The sequence below is a fragment of the Camponotus floridanus genome, unplaced genomic scaffold, assembly GCF_003227725.1.
Source record: "Camponotus floridanus strain SB8 unplaced genomic scaffold, Cflo_v7.5 scaffold38, whole genome shotgun sequence".
Lineage (NCBI taxonomy): Eukaryota > Metazoa > Arthropoda > Insecta > Hymenoptera > Formicidae > Camponotus > Camponotus floridanus.
This window is the reverse complement of record NW_020229525.1, coordinates 443,975-471,895: the sequence shown is the minus strand read 5'-3', so window position 1 is coordinate 471,895 and position 27,921 is coordinate 443,975. Positions and strand designations below refer to the sequence as shown.

Sequence of the window (27,921 nt, the reverse complement as noted above, 5' to 3'; positions counted from 1 at the left end):
TTTCTGCTGAACGCAGTCATTGGTTGAATCAGTCGCGACATCTTTCTGCATTCAGCGGACTCAACCGCTAAGCAATCGAATATGATTGGTCTCTACTTTCAGGTTCGACCAATCAGTGTCGAGTTACATCGAAAAAGCTAGTAATGTTGCCCAACTGTTGAGTCCGCTGAATGTGGCTATTAAACGGCCTTTTCATTGACGCTAAAAAATAGCGTCAACCATTGGTTGAACAAAGAAGTAAATAGTTGCTTCTTTGTTCAACCAATGGTTGATGCTACTTTTTAGCGTCAATGAAATTGCACCTTTATTCTCTGACCCCATGATCGTTGTTGATTGTCGTATTTCATCATCCGTTCCCCAAGATTTTGTTGAGCTTCGCGAGTAGTGAATCATGACGTCGATCGTTATACCGGCTGCGATGCGATTTAGTCGCTTGACGATTGATAATTTATATCAAATAAATAAGAGGAATTTACACAGGTATAATATTGTTATTTTTTATTGGCGCGAGTTGCGACTGATTGCTTGTTGCAAGATCGTATACCGAATTGAGGTTAACTCTTGGTTAATACTATTTATCATTTATCCAATTATATTTCCTAATGACACGTAACATAATTCTTTTCAGTTGATACTAAATAATATTTGTTATTTAATTTTCTTGAAATATCTGGTATTTTAGAATCTACACTTCTTTTACATTGGTGTAATTGCATCATAATAACAGAAACTAAAGATTAATTTTAAGGATTAATTTTACTAAATAATTTTAAAGATTAATTTTACTAAATAAATTTTCTATTATTTAATAATCCAATAAAATAATAAACATAATATTCAATACTTTTTTTTGTAACGTCTAGATATTTTTAAGCAATTTTTTTTAAATATAAAGAATTTTTTTTTACCATTTTGAAATATGTATAGATTGAATATGCTAGAATAAAAGTTCCTAATTCTTTTTTGTACATAAATATTTGAATTGTAAAAAAATGATTAAATAATTATTTGCAACAATTTTTTATTTGCATAGTTATATTAAATTTTTATTATATGGATAAAATGTAAAATTTTAGGTTGTCACAAGTATCTTCTGCATTTTCTTGGCAGAAACAATATTATGGCACAATAACGGAAGAGAAAAAACCTGATGCTGCTAATGTACCTCCTAGAGTAGAGCAAGAAGCTACAGAGAAGATTAAGACAGAACTTGAACTTATCAATAAAGAGCTTGCTGAACTTAAAGAATCTAAAGATGTTCTTGAAGATAAATATAAGAGAGCATTGGCTGAAGGAGAAAATATTCGAATTAGACTCACCAAACAGATTCATGATGCCAAACTTTTTGGTATTCAAGGTTTCTGTAAAGATCTTTTAGATGTAGCTGATATATTGGGAAAAGCTACCGAGAGTGTACCAAAAGCTGAACTAACAGAAAAGAACCCACATTTGAAAAGTTTATATGAAGGATTAATAATGACAGAAGCTCAATTACATAAAGTAAGCACTTTGTCAATATATCAGCTCAAAAATGTTTTCTCATAATGTATCTAGGCTGTTAAATATTATTTTTCTTTTATTTCATTTTAGGTTTTCAAGAAGCATGGTCTAATTTCGTTAAACCCAATAAATGAAAAATTTGATCCTAATGAACACGAAGCATTATTTCAACAAGTAAGATTTGTGCAACTTTGATAAATAATTATATAATAATTTTGAAATAATAAAAAAAATTTTCAGGAGGTTGAAGGCAAAGAGCCTGGAACAATTGTAGTTGTATCAAAAATAGGATACAAATTGCACGAAAGAATAGTAAGACCAGCATTAGTAGGTGTCGCTAAAGGATAATTATTTAACAAAATATTCATTTTCTATGTTTTACAAATTATAAATATAAAACCTGATAAAATATTGATATTCCACAAACTGTACAAGAATTAGCAAAGGAAATATAATGTGTTACTATTACATAAAGATTCTTACTATGTTGTAATATGTACAAAATATGTAAAAAATTGTTTTTTAAAATATAGTCTTTTTGTCACATGTAATTTGATTTCATCAGAGGAATAAATAATATACAATGATAATGATAAATATTACACAAATTTCACATAATAAAAATGTATATATTCTATATAACATCTTGATATAAAAAAAATGATATCACAAAAATATAAATTATAAGTTGATAGTGTTTAAAATACACTTGATTTTATCTTAATTCAGTTCTTGTCATGGCACATTAATTGCAAATTGTATTGTACTTTTGTATGTTTAATAGTATATTTTAACATCTCTCGAATACTTTATACAAATCAGGTAAACTGGCTATTTGTAATATTGTTGAATCATGAGCAAAATGTTTTGGTGGAAGTAAACTTTCTTTAATCGCCGAGTATAAAACATGTTCGGTTATATATTTCCAATCGTGCGTCTCAGGTTTTGGATTGATATAACTGAAAAATTTTGCCGTTTCACGACAAATATTCTGAAAACACACTTGTTCTTTTCTCCAATTAACTTCAGTTGCCAGTCGCATTATGTACAATGGAATTTCTGCTTCATATGGAAAATATTTATCTGAAATATTATTAGCAACATGTGCAATTTTTCTGAGAATATTTGGAAATATAATATTATCTGATATTAATTTATGCACATACCTAACAACACTGGCAACGATCTTAAATTTCCTACTTTATCCATAACAATCGAAAAATATTCGTTCATCATATCTGCTTTTTCCAAAAGCAACTCCTTTACCCTTGCTGCCAATTCATCTTTTGGTCCATCCTCTTCTGTCCAACCAGTTTCTCCCGAATCTAAAGCAATCATTGCTAAGTCAAATAGCGATATCCGTTCCTGAAAATTAAATTCTGTATTAGATAGCTATAAAGCATGTTTTTAATTTATTTCATCTGAAATACATACTGAAAATTTGATGACACCAAAATTTGCAAAATCATAAAGCATAATCTGGTAAAAAAGCTCCTCTCTAAAACAAATGTATGTATATTAAAATTAATTTTAAATAAATTTATATGTTTAATTTCTTGAATATAATAATAATTCTCTTACGCTAATTTTCTTGTATTGCATATGTACAAGTTCACTCCACTTTGTATTAAAGCCGAAATTTGATCAATGCAACCGACAAATGTCAAATTGGTGAGAATGTTTCTTAATCCCTCGTGACACTCGTCTTCAACTTCTTTTCGTAATTTTAAAATACTAGTCAATTTTACCTCGTGTCTAAAATTATTTACAGAATATGACCTAAACTGTGATGCAGACTTTGGAGAATCATCAGCAGAAACAGTTTTTTCAATTGAATCTATACTACTTTCAGGTTGATTTGTATTGGATATCGAACTTTCATCTTCTTTTTTATTATCGTTTATACTTTGCGATGTAGTTTCTTTTTTATCTTCTTCTAAATTTTTTTTTCTATCATCGATAATATCCTTATTTCCGAAATATTGATACACTCGCTTACGAGCTTTATCAGCTATGATGTCTCTAGAATTATCTTCCATAGATTCATCCACTGTTTCGTTTAAAAATTCTGTAACATTATATATAGTATTTTCTGAACGAATATTATCTGGCTTATCTTTTTGTACAGATGTACTTGGATTACAAGTGTTTTGTTCCAGTGAACTTATAGTTCTAATATCTGATATATTACTCCAATGTGTTGAAGTATTAACTGAAGTCTCTTCGATATAGCTCTCTATCTTAGATAATGATGTAAAATTATGTTCTGTAATATTTAAATTAGAATCTTTTTGTTGACATTTATTAATGGATGGATTTTCCGTAGTAATATGAGATATATTCTCCTCTGAAGAAGTTTCAATATTGAGAGATTCCGTTTCTGCATTACGAGTTGATTTTTCTATGAAAGTATTGCTATCATGTTTGCAAGGAGTATGTATGGTGAAATTAAATTTATCCAATTTTTGATCAGACGAATCTGTTCTAATCATTTCTTTAGCATGGACTTTTTTCAATTTATCTGGATTTTCTTTATTATATTCCGGTAAAACTTCTTCTAGAACTTCTTTGCTAATGTCAACTTTTGGTAACCTGGCTTGCAGATAAAATGTTCTAGAAGCACTGTTACCAGCTAATCTTTCATCTAAAGCAAATTTCATTCTTTCAATTATTGTATCTTCATGAAGAAATCTAACTTCATGTTTTGTTGGATGTACATTAACATCAATATTTTGTGGATTGATATCCAAAGATATATAACACCATGGATGGGTTTTCTTTGGAAGATATACGGAATATATTTCCTCTAACATTTTACGAATAGCTGAAACGTTAAATATAAAAATTTTATATAAAAATTAGAAGAAAAATATTGATACATGCATGATTAAACTTACAAGAAGAATCAACCAATCGATTATTAATAAATAGAAGCATCATCATTCGTTTATTTGTGTAATTTGCATTTGTCACCAAAGCTTGCATCTTAAACTTATAAGTGTCGTCGTTTAACTCAACCTCCAATAATTCACGAGCAACTGAATTGGTGTACAATATTCTTATATTACTTTGTTTTGTTGAATTATGTGGTGTTCGGACCTGAGAATATAACAGAACAATTATATGAAAATAATTCTGTTAAAATATAAATTATATATAAGATATACATTTTTCAGATATACATGTAAATGATTTATCTCACCTGTGCACTTGATTCACCATGTTTTTTTAATGTAAATCCTACTGTTGGATTATGCACAGCATATTTCATAACTATTTCTGTAATTTTATTAAATTCTTCTGATGGATTTGATAAAGCTTTCCTTCTAGTTGCCACATTATAAAACAGATTCTCTATTGTTATTATAGTGCCTTGATTTCCAGCGCAAGGTGCTGGAGGTGCTTTTAACTTGCTATTAATATATGATGCTCTGTAATTGTGCAGCAAATACAATTTTAATATCACAAAGAGAATTACTTTTTTTTGTAATAGAATTTTGATAAAAATTAAATTTGCATACTTATAGGCACATTTTTCATCTGCTGTTTTTGTGGTAATAGTAAGAAGAGCTATATGACTGATACTAGCCAAAGCTTCTCCTCGAAATCCAAACGTTGTAAGCGCACTGAGGTCTTCAAATTTTTGCAACTTGCTTGTTGTGAATCTTTCGCATACAATGTCCATGTCTTCCTTTCGAATACCTGTACCATTATCTTGTATCTAAAGGAAAAGAAATGATTATAGACTAATATTTCTACCGATATAAATTATATATCAAGTACCTGTAATAGTTTCAGGCCTCCTTCCTTTGTAGTAATTTGTATATTTGTTGCTTTGGCATCCAAACTGTGATATAAAAACAAATATTTGGTAAATATAGTAACAAAAAATATGTAGCTCACAATTTGTACTAACCTATTTTCTATTAATTCTTTCAATGCATTTGCTGGCCTTTGGATTATCTCCCCTGCTGCGATTTTATTCACCACGATTTCATCTAACTTTTTAATTTTCGCTGGCGTACACATGTTGCTCGAAATTGTTTGATAGATTTTTAATTATCCATAAAACGACTCTCTTGCTTCTTGGTATCTGTTATAAGTATGTTATATGAACGCATTAAATGTATATTTTAAAAATATAATTTAATTTCATACATCAATTGAGATAATCAAATTAAGCTAAAAGTTGTGAAAAGTTTTATGTTCGATGAATTTTTATAAAATTCTTGCACTTTCGACAAACTCTTCATATTTAAATATTGGCGCCATTAATATGAGGAGTTTGTCGTATAATTGGCGCCAATATTTAAATATTAAATAGAAAAAAATTTAAATCGCACCAATCACCAATTACCAATATATCGCAGCAATTATTATTGATAAAATGCGATCCATTTGACGTTGCAAATACTTCGAAACGTTTGTTTAAACAATCATGGGGCAAACATATTTTGATTAATCAAATGATTTATTCGCAAGTGAATTAATCAGAAATATCAAAGAGTAAGTGAATTAATCAGAAATATCAGATATATCAGAGAGAAGACTTTGTACAGCACTGGTGCTACCGGTATTTCGTGCACATAGCACGGAACAAAACCAGAAATTGCGCACATTATATATTACCCTCTGAGAACATTCATGAACTTTGGCTTTGTAGTTCATGTCCACGTTGTCAATGTCCATAGAGGGAGTATCGCTTTCAGGTATCACCTAAAAGCAGGCCATGACATCTCTCAGTCTTCTCTCTAACAATACTGGCGTGCGCATGTGTTGACTTGACGGCGGTAAATCCGCAACTAGAAAGACGTGAGAAGAATTCAGTTTAATCAAAACCAGTGTTGATTATTTTAAGAATTCATCTAATTTCTTGTGGAAGTTTTATCAAAATCTTGACCTAATATATTGCACGAAAAGAGATAGATTAGCATCAAGGATAGAATCGAGGAAGAGCTCCACTATCTTGATCTGGTGAATAATTGGTGCCATTTTGATTATTATAAAAAATTCGAAAGAATATTTGTGATGAAAAATATTTTTGAAGAAGATTGGCTACGATATAAATTTATGACACGATTGATGATAAGAGGTAAAGTAACTAATTATATCTTATTTTTGAATCTTAAAATCTTGTTCAATTATACGTTTCAGTGTTTGGAATTTTGTGCTGTAATATTTTTACATTACATTACATGTAGTTTTCTTACGTTACATGTTATTTGTAGTCAAAGAAGAGAAAGAAAATTTTTATAATATTTGTTTCAATATTTTATGATATTTTTCTCACTATAAATTTAAAATCCTTATATTTGTTAACAATAATTTTGTTTTCTCCTTTTTTATATGTGTGTATTTATAAATTAGTTATATGATCATTATTATAAGAAATATAATCATTTTAATATCTTATAATAAACTATCTTGCAATGCTATAAGACTATTTTTTGTAAATTATGTTTTACTGATTAATAAAGTTTTGCACATCATGTAATTATTGATAAATGATATAATTTTTAAAGATATTTCTCGATATGACAAATTACGATATTAATTACAGATATTATAATAGACTTGATGCAGGAGTTGGAAGTGAATGATGAATTGATATATGAAGTAATGAACATCATAAATACAGCACACAAGAAGGATTCAAGCTTGATTATGTAGAAGAATCCCTTATATCTTTGCAACAATTAGATTGTGGCTTGGTATGATATCATGATATTTTGAACATATTGTCTTTAAATACAATAAATTGAATAAAATTCTGGATTTATATACACTAATTTGAAGATTGGCCAATCTCAAATTTGTAACTTACAAGATGTAACTTACGTATGCTTTTGTCATATTCAGCTTTTGCATATGACAAAGCAATTTTAATTAAAATTTTTGGCACTTTCTTTATCGATTTCTATATATGAAAGTTAATGTATCAAAAGCTGTCATATAAATAATTACTTTTGATACACAGTCTTATAGTCTCTGGAGAAGTTGCAAGATGAAGACTATAACACAATGTTGAATAAAGGAACATATGGTGAAATTGAGAATATACAGATGACAGACATTTGAACATTGACATTATTCTTTCATCTTGAAGATAAAAAATATGATAGATATAAAATATATGATAGATATATGATACATATAAAAAACGTTTTAAATTTAACTTAAAATAAGATTTAAATAGGAAATTTTAGGAATGGGCTTTAAAAATGATTATAAAAACAACATTTTTTTTTGTTTTACAATGAAACAAATTAAAAATTATTGTTACTGCATAGATGTGGAGAATATTTTTTTCTTATATTATTCTCTTATATTTTTTTTATTAAACTAACTATAAAATTTAGTAATATATCAAAAGTTTTTGATTTAAAAATTTCACATATTAATTTGAACTAAAAAAGACTTTATTATTAGATTGATTAATTTTTTTGTTTAAATTATAATGATTAGTATAATTTTTATTAATTAAAAAATCTTTTTGCATAAATTTATATAAATATAGTTTAGTGTTAAACATGTTAGTTATTTTCTATAGTTTATACCAGTTTATTTCATTGGATAAAGTTCAGAAAAACCGGAATTTACCGGAATTGATTTTTTTTTATTCATTGGCTTTTTCCGGCAATTCTGACTTTATCCCGAGATGCGGATTCATGCTTCATCGAAAGTCTTAAAAACGAAGAAATATATATGTAAAATGAATAGAAATAATTTCTCTCATATTTTGTTTCGTGAATTGAACGTTTCATCATATTTAATCTCGGAATCTGAAGATGTGCGAAATATTTTTTTATGCATAAAGATTAATCCTAATAATACATTTTTGAATAAATTCAGATATTAAGATGAACTCGCAGTCCTCATTCTTATAATTCTCTCGATTACTACATAAATATCAGCTCATTTTATTCGACGTTCATCATTTATACGTTTTTTTCCTTTTTCTTTTTTTTTATGCTTAGAATGTATATGTGACGTATGATTCCGATAACATAACAAAAGCTCAAGATTTGCAATGCAAAATTAATAAACAGAGCATATGTGTAGCTTGTTATACGCAGGTCTATGCATTGTGATGCGATTGTGCGCGGGTCAAGGTGTTCGAGTGAAAGTACGAAATATCAGCAACTGCTGAATAAATCCTCTATAAGAAGCTGGGCGGACGTTTGTATGGAATTATTGCGCCAAACATGCGATTACGCAGATACAATGAAGTGTAATCGCTCTCAACGCATCTGATAACTGTAACAATCTCCTTTTATCTCAGAACTATGTTTCTTGAAATACCTCAGAATGTTGTATCATCTGTATATTTAATCTTCTTTAATGACACACCGTGTTTTCTCTTATTTATAATTATTTATTTATAATTAGGTAAAAAATATCTATATAATTGTGTTATCGAGAACTATTATTTTCTAAAATTGCAAGGCCTTTGATGAAAACAATAGTGTAGTTTTTAATGTGAGTAGAAATGTCTTTAATAATTTATTATTGCAACTTAATATAATAATCGGGCTATTCGTTGCACTTTCTGCAGAAGCCTCGTTCTCACATCTCCCGTTCTTTTCTCGACATTGCAGCAAGAGAAGCGACGTTATTGCGTAAAGATACCGTTTTTGCAACGTCGCGCCAATGGTGTCAGTTCGACATAGTTAAGAATTCAATCTGATCATTCAATCTGATTCATTCTGATCTCCCGAACCAAATGCGGACTAATCGAATCATAATATCGACTTTTTAGTTCGTCACAGTTTATGTTTTTAGTTGATATTTATAATAAAAATTCTTTATCAATCGTTCTCTTTTTTAAATCACTCTCAAATTTCACTCGATTCAGTATTGATAATCGATAGCTCCAAATTCTTCTCTTTTCTCTTTGCATAATTTCTTCTGTTTAATTCTCTTCATAACGCTAACTATATTGGTTGTACATTGTTAATATTGATTATTAGTAATATATATTTATTGTGCGAAAATGTCAACACGTATCTTTATATTTCACGGACATTCTTTACAAATAAGATATGTCACCTGTCATCATAATTTTTTTTGCAGCATCAGTGACTTTCTAAAATGTGTATAACATGGGAATAAACAGCATGATTTGCGATTTCTGCAAAGGAAGGAAAGGATTTAAAAAGCGAAATTTGCAGATTTGATTTCTTAAATTTGGCAAAAAAAATTAAGTTTAAAAATAAATATATTATATAAGTATCGTTGACAGGTGTTTTCTCTTTCACAAAAGAAAAATATGTTTCATGTTACAACTTTGATTAGTATACTAAATTTGTACATTAATCAAACATCCATAAGAGATGATGATTGTTTTATGCATGGATGATTACTATGAACATTAGAAGCAAGTTGAATAAGAAACGGTATGGGCTGCCTTGATCCATGAAGGCAGACCACTGTTGATGGATCAGCAATCGTGATTCAGCTTCAGCATTTACGATTTACCCTATACGACAAACTTTCACTATTCTCATCTCATTATGCCAGTAGATAGTCATCCAAACAAATCTACATTTTTCAGATACGCTTGATCGCTCTTGAAATTCGACGGCGAATCGTAGATGCTTCATACCAATGTATTTTTTCCTCTCTAGAAACTTCCTAAGATATTGTTGATTTCCAAGATAGTCCAAGATAGTCCAAGATAGTTTTATTCATTTGAAACTGAATGCGGTTTCCCACTGAAAAAGCATGCATCATTTATTCATTACACAAACATACATAAATTTTCCAAGATATAAGTGATAGTAAAATTGTCTTTTCATTCGCTGAAAATGCAATCAAGATATATTTAAAAAAAGTGCATTAATAATGGATGCTGTATAATTACAAGAATGTTTTTTATCTATATTTTCTTATTCCAGGTAACATCGCGTGATACACAAATACTTACAATGTATATCTTGTACATGTCGTGTCATTACATATGCGTGAGATGTATGTATCCGCGACGTGAGGTGCGAAAGTGCGTGCGGGATTAGACAGCTGTGATCATTCTATAAGAAACTACCGAGTGTGTCTGCCAGAGAGCACCTACACGAAGAAGGAAGAGGACTTTCGCTCGTCCACCATTCCGACGCGGATTGTATTCGTGGACGTGCATTCAAACGCTTGCTTGATATTCGTTTTTTTTTTTCAAATGGTAAATCTGTTATTTTTATTATTGTACTGTGTCGACTTTCGATATTGGCCAAAAAAACATGTTTCACGACGAATATGCCGTCACCTGTTGCAGATCATTAACATTTCCGGTTTTTAAAGAAGTAGTAACTGCAAATTTTAAAACTATTTTTAATGGTCTACTCGGGATATTACGTATACTCGAAAAATTTCGCTCGAAAAACATGTACATGTAATCATCCAATTCTACTCTAATCCTGTCTCTTCTTTCTCCTAGCGATGCAGAGTAATGAGGTGCAATGTGAGACCGAGGAAAAGGCAAAGAACAAGACGATTTTCAAGTTGGATCGAAACTTTTTTAATTTTTGCCACCAATACAACCAGTCCAGTTCACTCATGAAGGAATGGAAAGCAACTTCTTGCCGTGTCAAATCGGACAAACTACTGGTCTTGCTTGTCTCCAGAAGATTTGAAGGTGCGCGCTCATAAACGACGATTCAGTCTGCAAAGTAAAAAATAATATATTGTAATAAATCACACATACTATCTGTTTTAACGTATACATCGAGAATGACTTGCAGAAGGAATAGATAAAAACGAAAAATAGAATAAGAGATTGTTTTTGCGAGAATGTCTTCATTTACAATGATGAAATTGCGCCTCATCGCGCGGTATTGCAAAATGAATATCTTAGTGGCAACCGCGTTACATGGAGGAGTCGCATTATCATGTAAACTTATAATTATCGCGGATAAGACTCGACTCGCCTAATTTTCATTATCTGCAACGTTCAAGATCTAATTAAGCAAACGCGAAATGTGTTATCAGCATGAGGCGAGTAAATCTAGAATGCAGACTGGGCAAAAATAATCGCGTGTCGCGTTACGACATTACTCTACCGAGTAATGTTAAAAGCGGCTTCAAACGCGCGATGCGCTCACTCGGGAAATATTCACCGAGTCTAGGCAAGCGTTCCACCGTGCGATGGGGTAATATTGCACGTCGTCGTGATGACAACGTCGTAATTGTACGTAATGCCGTAAAATTTGTCACATAATTGCAGCCACGTTCGTAGACGCAACGCGCGGGCACTTGAAGCGTGTGCGTGCACTCTCTTCTCTTTTACGCGGATTCTCACGCCCGTCTTCCTCTGTAAAAATATGACAATACGTCATTTCATCTCCCGTTTATGAAATCTCTCACGCGTATTTATCACGTTTCTACCTCGAGAATGATATATTGAATATGTATAAACGGTGTGCCAATAGTGTCCCGTCAAATCCGGAGATCGAGCGAGGTGGAGATGTCAAGATGACGGCGGGAACTTTTACCCTGGGCGCGAAAAGCTGAAAAGTCTTTCCCATTAAAGAGAAAGACAGAGAGAAAGGAACGGGAACGGTGAAGCAACGCGAGCCGGTGATCGCGTAGTGGGACCAACAAAGTTACTTGGATCGACAACAGATACTTTTCTCGCCAGTAACCACCAGGACACCATGACGACACGATCGCTCACACCGTCCCCGACGCGACGACCGCCGACTATCGGTCTAATCACCGCTTTGTTCCTCATCGTAGCGACACGTAAGTCCTTCTCCTATGAATATTGCTTTAATTTAATTAAATTAATTAATTAATTTAATTAATTATTAATTTAATTAATTATCAAACTGACCGGGATTATTTCTCATCTCTTCGCGATGATCCGACTGTTATGCCGCGACGCAATTGCACGAATTTCGTTTCATTCGATCGACGAAAATGGATTCGCAATTATTAATACGACATCGCGAGAGGATATGTTTAAAGATATTTTCCGATTACCGTCAGTCTTTTTTTTTTTTTAGGTTTCTCTAGGTTTCTCGGAAAGAGAAGATAGTTTCTCATAGATTTCGATCTCAAATAATTATAGACTAAAGATGATCAAGATCTCTCTCTCTCTTTCTTACGATCGATCGGATCTCTCGTGGCTCATCAAGCGCTGTCCTTGATGAAAAGTGAGGGGATTAAAGACCCCGTGGTGTATCGAGTTATCTTCAGAATATTCTCTACGTGAAGCAATGACGTTTCTTGGACGTATATTCTCTACGTGAAGCAATGACGTTTCTTGGACGTAAATGAGATTATATAATATGAATATAATGTCGATTAGGGCAGCATATATATATATATATTTTTTTTTTTTCGATAGAAAAATCGTTACCTATCATATTTTACGTCCGACGTAGCTTTATCAAAATTTTAAGTTGTTTTAGTTGAAACTAAAAAGTACTCTCGTCGCATTATTTGGGCTAATTGGGGTATCCGCACGCGATTTCGCAGGCTGTTTCGTTGTCCACTCTACTTACGCTAACTTGCGGCTTCGCATCCTGAGACGACTTCACGCTCCGCATTTTTCTGCATGTGCTATTTTTAGCGCGTACTTTAGAAAGCAAGGAGAAATCATATGATATCAACTTGCAATTAGTAATTACTTGATCTAAAAACTAATATTGGTTTGCCGCACCTTCTTATGCTATAATAAGAAAAAAAGGAAATAAATAAATTACGGAGAAAAGAGATTTCATAAGAAATGGATAGAATGATAGCATACTTAATGTGGAAATCTAATTGAATTTTATCCTAGATAGAATTAGAGTAATCTAAGTATCTCAGGATATATCAGTAATCATAGGTACGACTCCAACTATCATCGAACCGGAAGTTAGTGGAGTCGACGCTCCAAATCTACAAATACGTATTAAAGCCATAATGTATATATCAATAATGATGTATACATATAAAAAATATCTCACTTTCGCTATAACTATCACCTTTATCAATTTAAAAAGACGGTCTTCCAAAGGAAAAAAAATTTCAATAAAATAATAAAATAATGACGAAATAATCAAGACATTTATAAGTTGGGGTTTTTAATTAATGTCGAGATGATAAACGGTCGAAATTTATCAACATAACTGGACTTGGATAATTATATACGTAGCATTTAATTATCGCTCGTGCGTTACGTGTAGACTTATAAAGATGCGCCTGCTTGTGAGATTTGCAAATCAAGAAGGAATCCCCGCGCATAAAATTAAATTCCGAACCTCGGAAAGAAGATGCGAATCTTCTGTGCGCGAAGACGGCAACGAAAACGAAAGGGCGATAACACCGGTGTCGGCGGACCCCCTGACATTTCCAGGCTTCCAGGAGGTGAAAGCGGGAGTCGGATAATCGTAATTGGCCATCCGTGTATATGATACAAGTTCCGAGTCCGCGATGTCGCAATCGTGTATGCCAATAGTCGCCGTTGGTCCAAAATGTTCGACGTAAATAATCTCTGCATCGAGATGAGGCGATTTACATTATTCGAGTCGCACTTTAGTTTAGAGTAATATAGGCTGTTCCTAAATTCGCGATCGTATTAATAATCTATCATCGTGTAAATGATAAATATTATTTTTTAAAATAATTTAAATATAATTTTATTTTTTGCCTTATGAATATTATTCATACTCGTCGTTTCTTTCTTTTCCACAAGAATCTTGTTAAATTACTCAATTATGAAGGTCGATTTATTTCTCTCTAAGGATGAAAGTTGTAATTTTAGTCAGTAGTTTATCAATTTCTTTGAGAATTTATTTTAGACAATTAATTCAATTACTTCATTAGAGCGATAATTTATTAGATAGATAATTCTACGCTTACACGAGACATGAGCTATAAGAGCATTTTGAATATTTTATCACCTTATAAATAGCTGGAGATTGTTATGATCATGCCGTCATGTCACCGAGAAATTTGCAAGAACCTATGATTTGCGTACGGAAACGTTATGCTCTCATATGCATAAATCATAAATCACAGCGGCAAAAAGTCGAGCATTTCTTAATCGACTTGTTATTTCAAACTTAAGAGGGTAATTCAATAAATAAGATAACAAGTCATGCTATGTACATATGTACAGTGGTACTAATGTTACCTTATTTATTGAATTATCCTAGTATCTGTTAAGTCAGACATTTATTAGAGATCATTTATTAGAGACATTTATTAAGACAGACATTTATTAGTAATCAACTTTGAAAATTTATACATGTTCTCTCTTTCTCTTTTTCTCTCTCTTTTTGATTAAATCTCAAATTAAATATCTCTTATTATTAAAATTAATTTTATTGAGTTCCTAAAAAATGTGCAAGTTAAGTTATCTTTGAGCATTCGTTTCGTAACAAAGACTCCGAACGCGTTCTTGCCTCAGACACTATCAATTCTAACATCTTGAACGCACATCGTTGCTACGTTGGTGAACATTTTGCAATCCGCGTTCGTTGAATCGAATCGCGGAAACGCAACCGCGCGACCTTGATTAATGCGCATAGAGTGCCAATCTTCGTCGTTGCCCCGACGTTTCTGGATGGATGACAGCCGTCCTTCTACGGAATTCTAACGGGACCTGGACGAGCAAAGGGTCCGATTTAACGAGCTATGTAACATAAACCGATGTATTCGAGCCTGCGATCTATCAATGGAAACGTGCGGCCTTCGCGTTTCAAGGCATCACTTTATCTGGTACACGTGATACAAGTATACAAACATGCAACACATTTCGATGCATCATTATTAGTACCTTCATGAATAATGTTTGTGCTTTCTCTCTCTCTCTCTCTCTCTCTCTCTCTCTCTCTCTATATATATATATATATATATATATATATATATATATACACAGGATGTATCTTAAAAAGCTCCCATTAAGCAAATAGCGTTATACCTGATTAAAAACCGAGTTGAAAAGTCCTGAATCATTTTTTTTCTATAATGAAAAAAATTTGAAACCATTTTTTTGAAATCATTTTTTTTTAAACCATTTTTTTCTTTTATATAATGCGAAAAACTTTATTTTGTATTAAAAATCATATTTCTTCCGTTAAAAGCGTTTTCTTAAAGAAAATTTCGTCAAGGAGGCTAAAGGTCGGTGCTTATTAGCGCAACTTTACTCAATAATTACCGCTTTATTAAGCATTATAGAAAAAAATGGTTCGGGACTTTTCGACTCGGTTTTGAATCAGGAATAACGCTATTTGCTTAGTGGGAGCTTTTTAAGATACATCCTCTATATATATTCTTTCTATTTTATATTCTATAACATTTTTTTTTAATATTATATACATGCTTAATATCGATTTTATTCTGTTTGACATGCGACAATTTAAGAAACTATAACTAAACTAAAAATGCAGTTAATTGCTTTTAGAGATGTCTATTTTCAAGATATCTATCCCGAGGGGTCCCCCGTAAAAAATGTACTGTCTAAGATTCTGCGATCCAAAAAATTTGTGAAACGTCGATCTGACCGCAACCGTTCCAGATGAACTGTCAACGTGTCGCGATCGGACGCGACCACAAGCGATTCACTTGGTGAGAGCCGAGATGCTGGATTCGCGGAACCTAGTTTTGCGTACGATGAGCACGAGGATACCAATCGTAACGAGTGTTCGATCAATCGTCAGCCAATTTATTCTCTCGTAGACGAGGTATATCGGTTACCGTTATCCATCAGATACCGTATTTGGGAATACGTATCCATCAGCCATCCCCAGATAGCAATAAGAAAGAGAGAAGAGAATGGAATATATTATTCTAACAAACTCACAATATAAACTCACGCATTATTACGTGTAATACCGGTTTTCTTCTGCAAAGTTCCTGTAATCATCCGTAGGATGGTAACGCGACTGGAATTGTATCCGGAGGTACATGGTGTAATGTCATTGTCATATTGTTATAACGCTTTGCGTTTAAAGGAACATTTTTGTAGCTGCAATTAGACGCAATCAAATTCGAAAGAAACACGCAAACCGCAGAAACCGGAGGAAATTCGCATACTATTCGCTAATAATTTGTTGCCTTAAGAAACATTTTATTTTTAATCACATTTAATTTAACAAACGTTTTCTAGAAAAATTTATATTTTTTACAATATTTATTATTTAGATAAATTACAATAAAAATATCTTACTAAAGAGTTATTTTATTCATCAAAGTGTATTTGATCAAAGCTTGTATATCGTAGCACATTTTATTTCTTATTATAATATGTACGTAATAATATAGTAAGAAAATATGTTATAATAAGTATTTTTAAGATCTATACAATGCGCCAAGTATTTCTTTTTTAATAATCCACACGCGCAACATCATGTAATTCAGTAATTGGTAAATCATCATTCAATCTTACAATATTATTTTACACTTGTTGCTATAATTACATGAAGTCTCTATGATTTATCATTATATTGTTGAATAATTCGGATATAGAATATAAAAAACGATATAAAAAATAAACTTGTTGCGATATTGGAAGCTATTGAAGCATATGTACTGTGACACGTTTGTACAGGAGTCGCGTGTAGTACACTTTCGCGTGATATTTTCATTTCACTTAATATTTAATTACATCGATTAATTTAATATTATTTGATAATAAAACCAATTAATTTAAATTTTGCATTTTGATATTATAGAAATATGTAGCGGAGCGTATTACGGAAAACTGATTGGTAAGCTGTCTGAACTTCATCATGGTGTCAGCGGCGAGGTTTATGCGGTTGACGCAAGGACACTATTCATCAAGGACTTTACGTACGATGGCGAAGGTCCAGGTGAATATATCGCGTTGCAGTAAATTCAAGTATCGACAGGAGACACTGATTTTTTTAAAATATGCTAAACAAAAATATTAACGATAAGAATATTTGCTTATCTCGAAAAATCAACTATGTGGAAGGAGAAATTATTTTGACTGATATTATTTTTATCGATGTTTAATTTTTAGATGAAATAACATTTTAATTATCAAAGTTAATAATAACATTCCATTGCATAATTGTGGTAAAAATTTAATTTCACTTATATTTATTTAATACAATTATATGTTATATGATTACGCATGTTCTCGATCATTAATTTTATGTCGTACAAATGTCGCGGATTTTCTTTTTACTTTTGAAAGAAACTTTTGACTTGTTGATTTTTGAAAAGGCACAGAAAACTTTCCCTCGACCTGATATAGACTGACCGCGATCAATTTTTCTATGCCGGAAAAACTTTCCCGAATCTCTCTGGCACGCCTACTCTTGATGCGCATACAAGCTGACTGAGATGCCTGTTCCAGATTAATAAGAATATCTAGATGCTTATTAGAGCTTCACAATCTGAAACCGTGTAACGTGTTTCTTATTTATTCGCTTAAAGCAGCTCGTTTGTCATCATTAACAACGAAAACTTTCCTTAAGAATTTTGTTGCGGAAAGTTTTTATTGATTATAAAAATAAAAAAATCATCATTCTCTTTCTAGCTGCCTTTTTTTACGTTGGAAGCAGTAAAAGTCCAGGTAACAATGGCTTCCGGGTGCGCGATGAACGCGGAACGTAAGTAAAACTAATGTAGAAGAATATATTCAAAGATGTTGCTATCAAAAAGATTTGTAATTAAATTAAATATGATTTGCTATCAAGATTAATTATGATTTGTAATTAATTATCTCATGTAGAAAAATAGTCCCGACTTTTGATTTTAAAGGCTCTTTTCCTCTGACCTTGTTCAATTTTTAAACCTTCGTTTAAACGTTTATTTGTTACAGTACAAATCTCCTTAAACGGTATCGCAAGAAGGACATCACACTGACCTTACCGGACGGCAAGACCTTGAACAATATCAAATGGTTTTCGGTTTGGTGCGACGAATTCTCGGTAAGTAATGCATAATGTTCGTGACCTTGGTCTGCGCAATATCGACTGTGTATACTTGCTCGTTGCCGAGAACCGGTCATCATTTTCTCGAAGTACAACTTTCACACTCGTACAGGCTTACCACCAACCGCTTGGATCCGTGTGTCAAGTGAATGGAACATACAATCCGATAGAACGTCATCTGATCGCTGTTTGCCGCATGTCCGGGATTAGATTAAGACTTTAGATTTTCCGATAGTTAATAAAATCTTCGTAAAAAACGTTCCTTCAACTTTCTATCATTCGCGAACAGATTATATATTATTTCCTTCGAATTGTGTCATTTAATTAATTTTAATCAAAAGAGCTTGGTTTTTTATTTTTTTTATCTCCCTTATAAATATTCAAAAATAAATCATAAAGACAAATATATGACAAATATATAAATAAGGTTGCAAATATATAAAGAATGAAAATTTAAAGAACATTATATATGATATAAATACAAATTTCTTGCATAAAAAGTCATTTTTTTTGTTTAGGTGAATTTCGGTGACGTCAGGATACCGCGAGGCTTCGATTATCCGAAACCGCAGAAATTAAAATCCTTGAGTGGCATACACGGCGTTAATTCCGAACCAGTTGTCATTGTAGATGCTCAAACTCTTCTGATACCCAGCTTCAGTTACGACGGAGAAGCACCTGGTAAGTTTTTTTTATTACTATTAATAATCTTAAATTTTGACATTAATAATGAATAACTATTGCAACACATTTGCTAACCATTAAAATCACGCAATTAAGAAATATTCTTTCAGGAGAAAAATCGAGTTCCTTTTTTACGTGACAGATATTATTTTATACAGTTTATAAGAAGATTTGTTTTTTTAATCTTTCAAAATTTTATAATAAAAAATTATAAATAATAGTATAAATATATAAAGTATAAAATATATATAATAGTAAAATAATAGTAAAATATATAAATATATAATAGTATAAAGTATAAATAATTTATATTGCGCAGGAGCTCGACAAATAAATACAAAATTGCTTTGCAGATGCCAAGTTTTGGATAGGTACTGGTCCGACACCGTCATCGCAGGGAATCCGGATACCCGATGAAAACGGGAAAGAGCAGCCGTTGCGTCGTTATGATCGCAAGACAATCGTCCTGACATTACCGGGCGACTTGACCGTTCATCAATTCGGTCATTTTGGAGTATGGTGCGAGGCATTTGCCGTTGATTTTGGCCACGTGCAAATTCCACAAGGTTTAAACATACCGCCGTCCTTGAAAATGCTAGGAGTTTCGCCACAGGTATGTCAGACATAGTTTAATTCATCACAAGTGCGTAATGGGGCGACAAAGAAATGCATTAACACGTACCTCTAGTGCGCTATAATACATTATGCGATTATCGATGATTTATCGAAGCATTATTTCGCGATCGATTTTTCGAAATCGTCGCAATTATCTCTTCTTCAAATTCTCCCTTTTTTTACCCAGACCACTTGACTTTGACTGCTACTACGACTGCGAGAACGTGATCGTCTTCTTCTTTAGAATCTTTATTTCTAAAGAAATTTTTTCTTCGATTTACCTTGAATCTTAATGGTGATATTTATTCTTCAAAATAATAAACCTCAATTAATAGCAAAAATTTGCGCCTTTTATCGCGACAAATTCAGTTTCCTATGATTCATGAAAATAAATACCCTGTCTCTGTCCTTGTGTTGCAGAATGTGCATCGCGGAGGGCAGGGACAGTTCAGGGCGCTAACAAGCGCATACGACATCTCCTCTTTCGCTTCCTCGTCGCCCTCCCCTTTCTCTATCTCGTTGGCGGGGTCACTCTCGCAACAGCAGCAGCAGCGTCCGACGACCTATCGGCCGCTCCTTCGCCGAGACGATCAGATTCAAGTAGTTCGGGCCGTGGAGGACGCGCACGCATTCGAACAACTTCGTTCCCAGGCGCAATCCCCCACGACTGACTATCAAAGCCACTATTATCGCGGGACCGATGAAACCTCACCGTCAACTTCGTCTTCGCTTTTTCGTCAATCAGTGACGGCGCGTTCGCGCTTATCCGACCCGCAACAAAATTCGTATGCTAGACTCTTGCATTTCCAAGGAGATAGGAGAACCGACTCGTTCGTGCGTTACTGAAAGCGACCGTACGAATCGACCGAACGCGGACATCTCTCATGCCCGAGCGTATTTTCTACGTGAAAGATACCCTTCGCTTTTATTGCACCTAATCTGTTAAGAACTCCATTTAGGAAATTTCCAATTTTCTACAACATTTGCCCAAAAATTTGTGTCATATCGTTTTGAAATGATGTGTCATTATGTTTTGAATAAATATATATATATATATGTATATGAAGAAAAAAAAGAGATATTTTTAATTGGATAAGAAATATAATAAACTGGTTTTTACATTTCTACCTTTTTTCTAATCGTAATGAAGACTGCATCAGTTTTCATATGCATCATATATTCATGTGGGCATTAAAATATATAAGAGGGAAAATGTGAAATTTCTTAAATATTTATTCTTGCTTTGATTAATCTTTTTCATATAAAATTTCACCTGCATTATTTGTGTGTGGGAGAAATCTTATAAAATTTTTTATATACATATGTATATACTTATCGTGAGTACCGTGATATCTAACATGTACACACATAATATATATATGTATATATATATATATATACATATGCACACACATATTCGTTTATGCGCGTACGTGTGTATTATATTTTTTATATTTTTATATTCATTTTCTATACATGTATATGATAATGTATTATACATCAAATAAATATATTTTTTACAATTGGAACTTTGTATATATTCCACGATTTTAATGAATAATTACTCTTCTTTTAATAATGCTATCGATTGTTTTCGATTATTTATCGTATGTGATTTCAGTCAAAACTTAACTGCGAAGTTCTTGACGACAGCATAGCTTTTGAAGTGCGATGGGCCGTGGCTGGGGACAGCATAGTTGTCCAGCTCGTTGCAAAATTAGGTAAATATAAATCTATAATTCAAAATTATCGCTGTGTGAATAAAAGTATTCCGTTCAAAAATATATAGAGTTGAAGAAAAATATGAATTTGTTTAAGAGATGATAATTACAAAATTGAATTGACTATTGATTATTAGATGTCGGACAATACATGGCCTTTGGAATATCCCCGGATATAGAGAAGAGCATAATGGTTGGCGGAGATGTCACTGTAGCGTGGGTCGACAAGCAGACTTTGCAAGGATATGCCATTGATTACTTCCTAGACGCAAAATCCCAGTGTTCGGGACGTCGAGGCAGTTGTCCAGATATCCGTATACTGGTATATGCAAATGAAACTGCTTAAAGTATTTTTTTCGTTCTTATCACGTAGCGATAATGTAAATCTAATCTTCTCATCTAAAGGAGAACACGGACTCGGTGCGATTGTTGAACGCGGCATTGGTGAATGGCTACAGCATTGTCACGTACCAGAGACCGTTGAGGGCCAGCGATGAATTGGATCGTCCAATATTGACGAATAGATCGCAGGCGATAATCTGGGCCATCGGGCCATTGAACGAGCGACAGGAGGTCAGTTTTCATAGCCGCTATTTGAAGACCGATCGGTTCATCGAGTTCAGCAGACCGCCCGCGTGGAACTGCCCCATGCCTGATCAGGAACAGATCTCTGGCCCCGGCGGAAAAGGAAGCGGCACTCAAGTAAGTTGTAATCTAAACTTAATTAGAGAGTTGTATATTATATTTCCTTTGGAAAATGATATGTTGAAATAGCAGGAGGTTACCAGTGCGAGAAGACCGCCACGTTTACCGGCGACTCCTGCACCGGCATCTACGAAAGACGCTTGGGAGATACCACCTATTCAGTGCAATGAGCCGGATGATGGGGTTTTTTATGCACAGATGGGGCCTACCGGGGGGAAACATGGCTATCCCGCCATTACCGGTAAAAGATTAAATCGACGAATAACATTAGAAAGATAGAATGCTTTTTTGTTATAATATTTATATAATATTTATTAGAGGTTTTTGAGCGGTAACTTCTTAAGGAAGCATTTTTCAACTCATGTTTATAGGAAATTTTTTGTTCAGAATTAAATTTCCTATAAGATCTTAAAGTCTGGCTGGAACGTTCGGGGCCACCCTGTGTATATATATATATATATATATATATATATATATATATATATGTATATATATATATATATAGAAGAAATATATATATATATATATATATATATTTCTCTCAAATATATATGTACTTAGTCTTTCGTAAAGTTAATTAAAATCTGCACAACTTGATCCGTTAGGTATTCCACGAGAAAGTATTACAAGAAACCTATCTATATCTGTAATCCAAACCGGTCTTTGTTTCACTTTCTCTCTAGGCCACGTCGGTTGGGGAATCTCTTGGTATATCAATGGATTGTTGATACCCGAGATTAATGTGGTTCGAGGAAAGAGATATACTTTCGTGGTAGAAGGTGGCTCAGATCCAGATGTACCAGCGCGTTATCATCCGTTCTACATCACGGATGACCCGATAGGCGGTTACCAGCACAAAACGGCTGAAGAGAAAGCGGTAAAGAAGGATACCCTCTTGCATACAAAATTTGCTAAAAAAAGTTGACTTCTTAATTTAACTTCCCCGTTAAATGAAAAATCCGAAAATCTTGAATTTATTGTCTAAGCATCCTCGAGACACAAAAATGTTTGAAAGCATACAACACAAGAATTTTTTGGCTTAAATACAGAATTATCAGTTTTTGACGATTTCTTTTCTTGTTGAATTTTAACAGAAAGTAAAGATATTTGCCGGTGTACTCCGACAACGCGGCAAGCTCATCCCCACTGGCACAGGTCGTCTTTGCAATTGGGTACCAGATCAGAATCAACCGCTCGCGGATGAATTCGCATCTTTCGGAGCTTATCAACGCACTCTGACACTTGAATGCGACCATGGTGAACCGGGTATTGTGGAATGGACGCCCGATGAAAATACACCCGACACGGTGTATTATCAGGTAATTCATCCCAACTAAAGATCTGTGTCGCGTATCGATTCTGTAATTACGATCTGTATAAATTTTTATCTATTTGTATACAGGATGTCCCGAAACTATCGCTTGATATTTTAAAGGCAGATTCTCTGGCCAATTTAAAAACGATTTTTCCTCAGCGAAAATATCGAGGCACTAATAGTTTTCGAGTTAAACGATTGAAAATAAAGGGTTTTTCGCAAATTAAGCCTTATGGGAATAAAATATTAATAAAGTTACATTCTTTAGTTAATTTTAAGTAGAGTTTACTTTAATAAAATTTTAATGTAAGGCTTAGTTAGAAAGATACATGACAAAAATTGGGAATATACAAAAAATAATGATCTTCCTCGACATTTTCGCTGAGGAAAAATCGTTTTTAAATTGGCCAGAGAATCTGCCTGTAAAATATCAAGCGTTAGTTTCTGGACACCTTGTATATATATATATAATTTGCGCACAAGCATTATAAAATACCTTTAAATAAATTTCTAATTTTCTGAAATAACATTCTTGCAGTGTTACACGCATCGTTATTTAGGATGGAAGATCAACGTTCTCGATTCTTGCGACCTCGGTGACGAACCATCATCGGCGGCCAGTGAGAAACACGAGGTATACGCGGAGCCAGCTAAGGGTCGCCAGGACCAACCGGCAGATCAGGATTTAGAATATGACGCTAGCATAGCCGTAGCGAGCAAGGTAACGCCACCAGAGGAGTTTCTTCATCAACAGCATGTTCATCATTCTCACCGCGAATATGGCCATCGTTATCCTCATCATACGACGACTAACAGCAAGTTAAGTGCCCCATATCACCACCCGCAGTTACTAACGAACGCCAATAACAATTACGATCGCTTGCAATCATCATCATCATCATCATCCGAGAGCTCGTATGAGGCACGTCTGAAGGACGCGTATCGTGTTGATGAGGAAGCTTTGCAGCAGCAGCAACATCGACCGGTCACGACCACTCACGAGCAATCGTCGTCCCTTCGTGCCGGTCACCTCACGGAGCTCGGACGGGAGCAGATTCAGCAGCAGATTGCTACTAATCAGCAATTGTCTAACCTCGTTGCAGATCACCAACGGCCAACTTCATTGAATCACGGGACAAAGTTGTCCTACGTAGGAATGGCCAGCGGCAACCACGGCCAGCTACCATACTCCCGAGCACCGCATTATTACGCGACCAATTACCATCACGTTCGCCATCAGCTTTCTCCGCCTCTTCCTCGTTATCATCATCAACACGAACCTCCGAGGACCCAACTGATGATCATACGTCGGCCAGTGACATTAACGCGCCGTCCGATGTTGCAGACTTTACAGGCCGCTAATACGATAGCTTCGACAAATGCGCTGTCATTGCCGTTTTCGTTGCCGTTATCACTGCCGTCGTCGTTATCTTTCTCATCGCCACCGCGATCAATCTTCATCGAGCGCAAAAAGTCCGTCTATCGGCCGCCTATTATCGCGGCGACGACGATGACAACGACGACACTGAAAACGATCGACAAAGCGGCTAATCTGCCGCTTGAGAAATCCATGACGAAAATCGACACGAAGCAACAACGTGCGCAACTCGAGGCGAAAATAGGCTCGGAGATCACTGCGGAAATTTCGGACAATCTCATGGATCCTCAATCGTGGACGCTTCTGAAACCTGCGCGTAACACCGGCTTTAATCCCGATTCCATCGTTATCGAAGGCGGCTTCAAGCCAATTATCAGAAATGCCGTAGACAACGCGCCCGATGTCATGCAGAAGAGGACGGATGTGAATGGAGGAGCGTGGCATGAGGACGACAGGAAAATGTATGGGAAGCGTTCGGATTATCGAACGATCGACGAGTTCTCGCCCGTTTTTATGCCATCGCTGCCTGTCGCGACGACATCTACGATCGAGGGCGACAGGAAGCGAAAGAAGAAGACATCTCCCACACGCATCTCATCGCGGCACGATGATGTCGACGACATGGAGATGGCGGCCGATCTCAGATTGGATACTTACTACCTTCCGCCGATTGCGAAGACGCGACCCGAGCAGCTACCATCCTCCTCTTCCGGCGTTCTAATCACTTATGACGGTAAAAAGCTCAAGGACTCTACCGGCCTGGCCAGATCCATTTCCAACATCGAGCATCGCGATAGCAAGGGCAGACTGACATCGGAACTGCTTAGTAGAACGCCGCAGTTCGGTAAGTTTCAAGGCGAGCTTCCTCCGCTGATTCCTGGCGAGATGCGCGCAAACGGCTCGTCGTACGAGAGAAGATATCATTCGTCGGACGTCGATCTATCGCTCCGTTCCGAGCTCTTGCCCAAGACGAGGCTGACCCTGGTAGAGAGATCGAAGAGATCCCCATCGGAAGGGCGTCGAACGATGTCTAGCACCAACTTTCAACGAGACGACTCGAACAATCACGATCATCGGGAACGCGAACAGGTCGAAGCAATCAGCGGAGGAGCAACACGCCTCGGGAATCTTGGATCTATCGTCCTGATCACGATCGTGGCGTATTGCGCGATCTGAAATCGTTGGCGATGTTTTCGTGTCCTTTGATGAAGATACATCAGTAGTATCCTCGCGGGATCGGAAAGATCGTCGATCATCCGAGTGCGTCTCTCGCGTAGGCCCGCGCCTGATATAGGATTCGCGTTCGAAAATAATAGACGATATACTCCAATTGCGTTAACCCTGGGGAAGGCATTTACTAACCTAATGAGAAAACTACTGATTTCCTATATGAGTAGTACAATCCGCCTGTCGAGCGTCTCGCTTCTGGCATCGCTCTCTTGATCGAATACTCTTCGTGTAACAGCCATTAGCTCCTGACGTGACTCGACGTGGTCTTTTTATGGCTTGTAGACATTTTAAGACGCTTTTTTAGGTATTATGTTATATTTAAACATATATCTGGAAAGAGAGAGTATGTTTGAGTTTTTCATCCCCAATTAAGGCGCACGAATTTGTTTTTCTATATTAAACAACGGAATTGTCTGGAAACAAACACACGTAAAAACCCAATCGAGCTTCGAAAATACTTATAAATGGCACCGGAAATGTTTGCAGTAACAGGTACTTGTTGAATTTTGCTGGTGTATCTGTAAATAAGATAAACCAATTTTGTTAATAAAGATAATCTTGATACACACAGGTCATCAAATTGTGCGTATATTTCTAGTTTTAAGAACAATAGAAAAAAAATATATGTGCATTCGATTTCGATACACATATACAAATATCTAAATAAACTAAATATTTTCCATCTAAGTTATTATGCTTTAATAGAATCTAGAATCGACTTCATAAAAGAAAAAAATAACGTGCAAATACGATATTAATTATGATAATATATTTTATTGGAATAGAAAACAAATGTTATACAAAGTAAATTGACACAATTATAATATACGAGAAAAACCGAGATTGAGCTATTTGTTATTAAAAAAAAATAATAATTCGCACACAATCTTCAACATCTTTTATCTGCCGCACATATATTTACATTCTTATGAAATTCTGTACATGAATTTAAGTACATATCTATGAAAAGAAATAATAAAAAAACCTACATATATAAATTATTAATTATATATATAAATTATTTTCCGAAATCTTATCAATCGTTACAAAAATATAAGCATAGAGCACACATACACAGACATATCTAAGTCTGCCGTTTATTGCAGGTATTCTAAATTAAAAATCATTAAGATTTCGCACCAGTCACCATTTAAATACCATATTATGATATCAGAAGGCAAAATGATGACAATGATGATAATGGAATGGAGATTTTAAAATTTGTTATCATAATATTAATTAAAAAATTGTTTGCAGATTTTATAGCTCATTAAGAGGTATATTTAGCGATTTAAATAATGGTGCTGCGATTTCAATTAATTAGTAATCATCAAAAATAAAATTGATTATGGGTAGCATATAGAATATATGCAGACGCGTTTTTTAAATTTATATACAGAAAGAGGATTTTGCATAACACATTTCACGCTTATAATGGAAAGATAGAGTGTAAAAACATTTTTTTTTAACGTATATTACAAAAGAAAAATACAATTTCTCACGCTGACGTCACAATCTGATATTGTGTGTATATGTTGGTGACTGATTTAAAAACTCTAAGGTATGTATATGTGGTTAGAGAATATATATCGAATAGCCTAAATACCAAGACACTTTAAACATAGAGATTATTTTTTTTTAAATATATATAATCAACACTGCGCATATATTTACATATATATATTACAGAAGATTATATATATATATATATATATATATATATATATATATATATTCCCTTATTAGTTATACAAGTATAATGAATATTCGGTTAATTGTTCTTTTATAATTTTAAGTGATATATAAACTTTACAGTCATATGTTTTCTCGGTGATAAAATTTACGTCTATGAACGAGTTTTTCTATTCATTTAATATTCTATTCATT

The 27,921-nt window shown here is 34.0% G+C and overlaps 3 protein-coding genes across 5 annotated transcripts; 2 read left to right on the top strand and 1 right to left on the bottom strand.

The window, feature by feature from the left end:
• Window positions 1–297: 297 nt before the first annotated feature.
• On the top strand, window positions 298–2,084 carry LOC105253441 (grpE protein homolog, mitochondrial). The gene is made up of 4 exons (XM_011261496.2): window positions 298–480; window positions 1,077–1,500; window positions 1,591–1,674; window positions 1,741–2,084. Exons 1-4 carry the CDS (start codon window positions 392–394, stop codon window positions 1,846–1,848), a joined length of 705 nt encoding a protein of 234 aa, XP_011259798.1. The 5' UTR covers window positions 298–391; the 3' UTR covers window positions 1,849–2,084.
• A 91-nt stretch (window positions 2,085–2,175) lies between these two features.
• On the bottom strand, window positions 2,176–5,637 carry LOC105253440 (DNA mismatch repair protein Mlh1). The gene is made up of 9 exons (XM_011261495.3): window positions 5,417–5,637; window positions 5,284–5,347; window positions 5,022–5,221; window positions 4,703–4,931; window positions 4,398–4,599; window positions 3,082–4,324; window positions 2,935–2,998; window positions 2,667–2,865; window positions 2,176–2,583 (listed from the first exon to the last, which is right to left on the bottom strand). The coding sequence occupies exons 1-9, from the start codon at window positions 5,527–5,529 to the stop codon at window positions 2,291–2,293; spliced, it is 2,607 nt and encodes an 868-aa protein (XP_011259797.1). The 5' UTR covers window positions 5,530–5,637; the 3' UTR covers window positions 2,176–2,290.
• A 4,932-nt stretch (window positions 5,638–10,569) lies between these two features.
• On the top strand, window positions 10,570–27,014 carry LOC105253439 (protein Skeletor, isoforms B/C). Of its 3 annotated transcripts, none has more exons than XM_025411155.1 (15): window positions 10,570–10,675; window positions 10,931–11,128; window positions 11,922–12,234; window positions 17,157–17,294; window positions 17,990–18,062; window positions 18,275–18,383; window positions 18,905–19,067; window positions 19,424–19,683; window positions 21,307–21,406; window positions 21,544–21,728; window positions 21,812–22,108; window positions 22,184–22,352; window positions 22,795–22,988; window positions 23,206–23,430; window positions 23,965–27,014. In XM_025411155.1, exons 3-15 carry the CDS (start codon window positions 12,147–12,149, stop codon window positions 25,978–25,980), a joined length of 4,017 nt encoding a protein of 1,338 aa, XP_025266940.1. In that variant the 5' UTR covers window positions 10,570–10,675; window positions 10,931–11,128; window positions 11,922–12,146; the 3' UTR covers window positions 25,981–27,014. The 3 variants fall into 3 exon arrangements, with proteins under 3 accessions (XP_025266940.1, XP_019883729.1, XP_019883731.1); XM_020028170.2 differs by having other exon boundaries at window positions 22,181–22,352; XM_020028172.2 differs by lacking the exons at window positions 21,307–21,406; window positions 21,544–21,728; window positions 21,812–22,108; ... (2 more) ...; window positions 23,206–23,430; window positions 23,965–27,014 and adding an exon at window positions 20,106–20,735.
• Window positions 27,015–27,921: the final 907 nt, after the last annotated feature.

Excerpts from the sequence above, each read along its gene's own strand:
- LOC105253441 (XM_011261496.2), top strand. The coding sequence starts at position 392 with ATGACGTCGATCGTTATACCGGCTGCGATGCGATTTAGTCGCTTGACG. Across the intron at positions 1,501-1,590 it reads CAGAAGCTCAATTACATAAA|GTTTTCAAGAAGCATGGTCT; the intron begins GTAAGCACTTTG and ends ATTTCATTTTAG. Across the intron at positions 1,675-1,740 it reads ACGAAGCATTATTTCAACAA|GAGGTTGAAGGCAAAGAGCC; the intron begins GTAAGATTTGTG and ends AAAAATTTTCAG.
- LOC105253440 (XM_011261495.3), bottom strand. The coding sequence starts at position 5,529 with ATGTGTACGCCAGCGAAAATTAAAAAGTTAGATGAAATCGTGGTGAAT. Across the intron at positions 4,325-4,397 it reads TCGATTGGTTGATTCTTCTT|CTATTCGTAAAATGTTAGAG; the intron begins GTAAGTTTAATC and ends TTAACGTTTCAG. Across the intron at positions 2,866-2,934 it reads TTGGTGTCATCAAATTTTCA|GAACGGATATCGCTATTTGA; the intron begins GTATGTATTTCA and ends TTTAATTTTCAG.
- LOC105253439 (XM_020028170.2), top strand. The coding sequence starts at position 12,147 with ATGACGACACGATCGCTCACACCGTCCCCGACGCGACGACCGCCGACT. Across the intron at positions 18,063-18,274 it reads GTGCGCGATGAACGCGGAAC|TACAAATCTCCTTAAACGGT; the intron begins GTAAGTAAAACT and ends TATTTGTTACAG. Across the intron at positions 22,109-22,180 it reads GAAAAGGAAGCGGCACTCAA|CAGGAGGTTACCAGTGCGAG; the intron begins GTAAGTTGTAAT and ends ATGTTGAAATAG.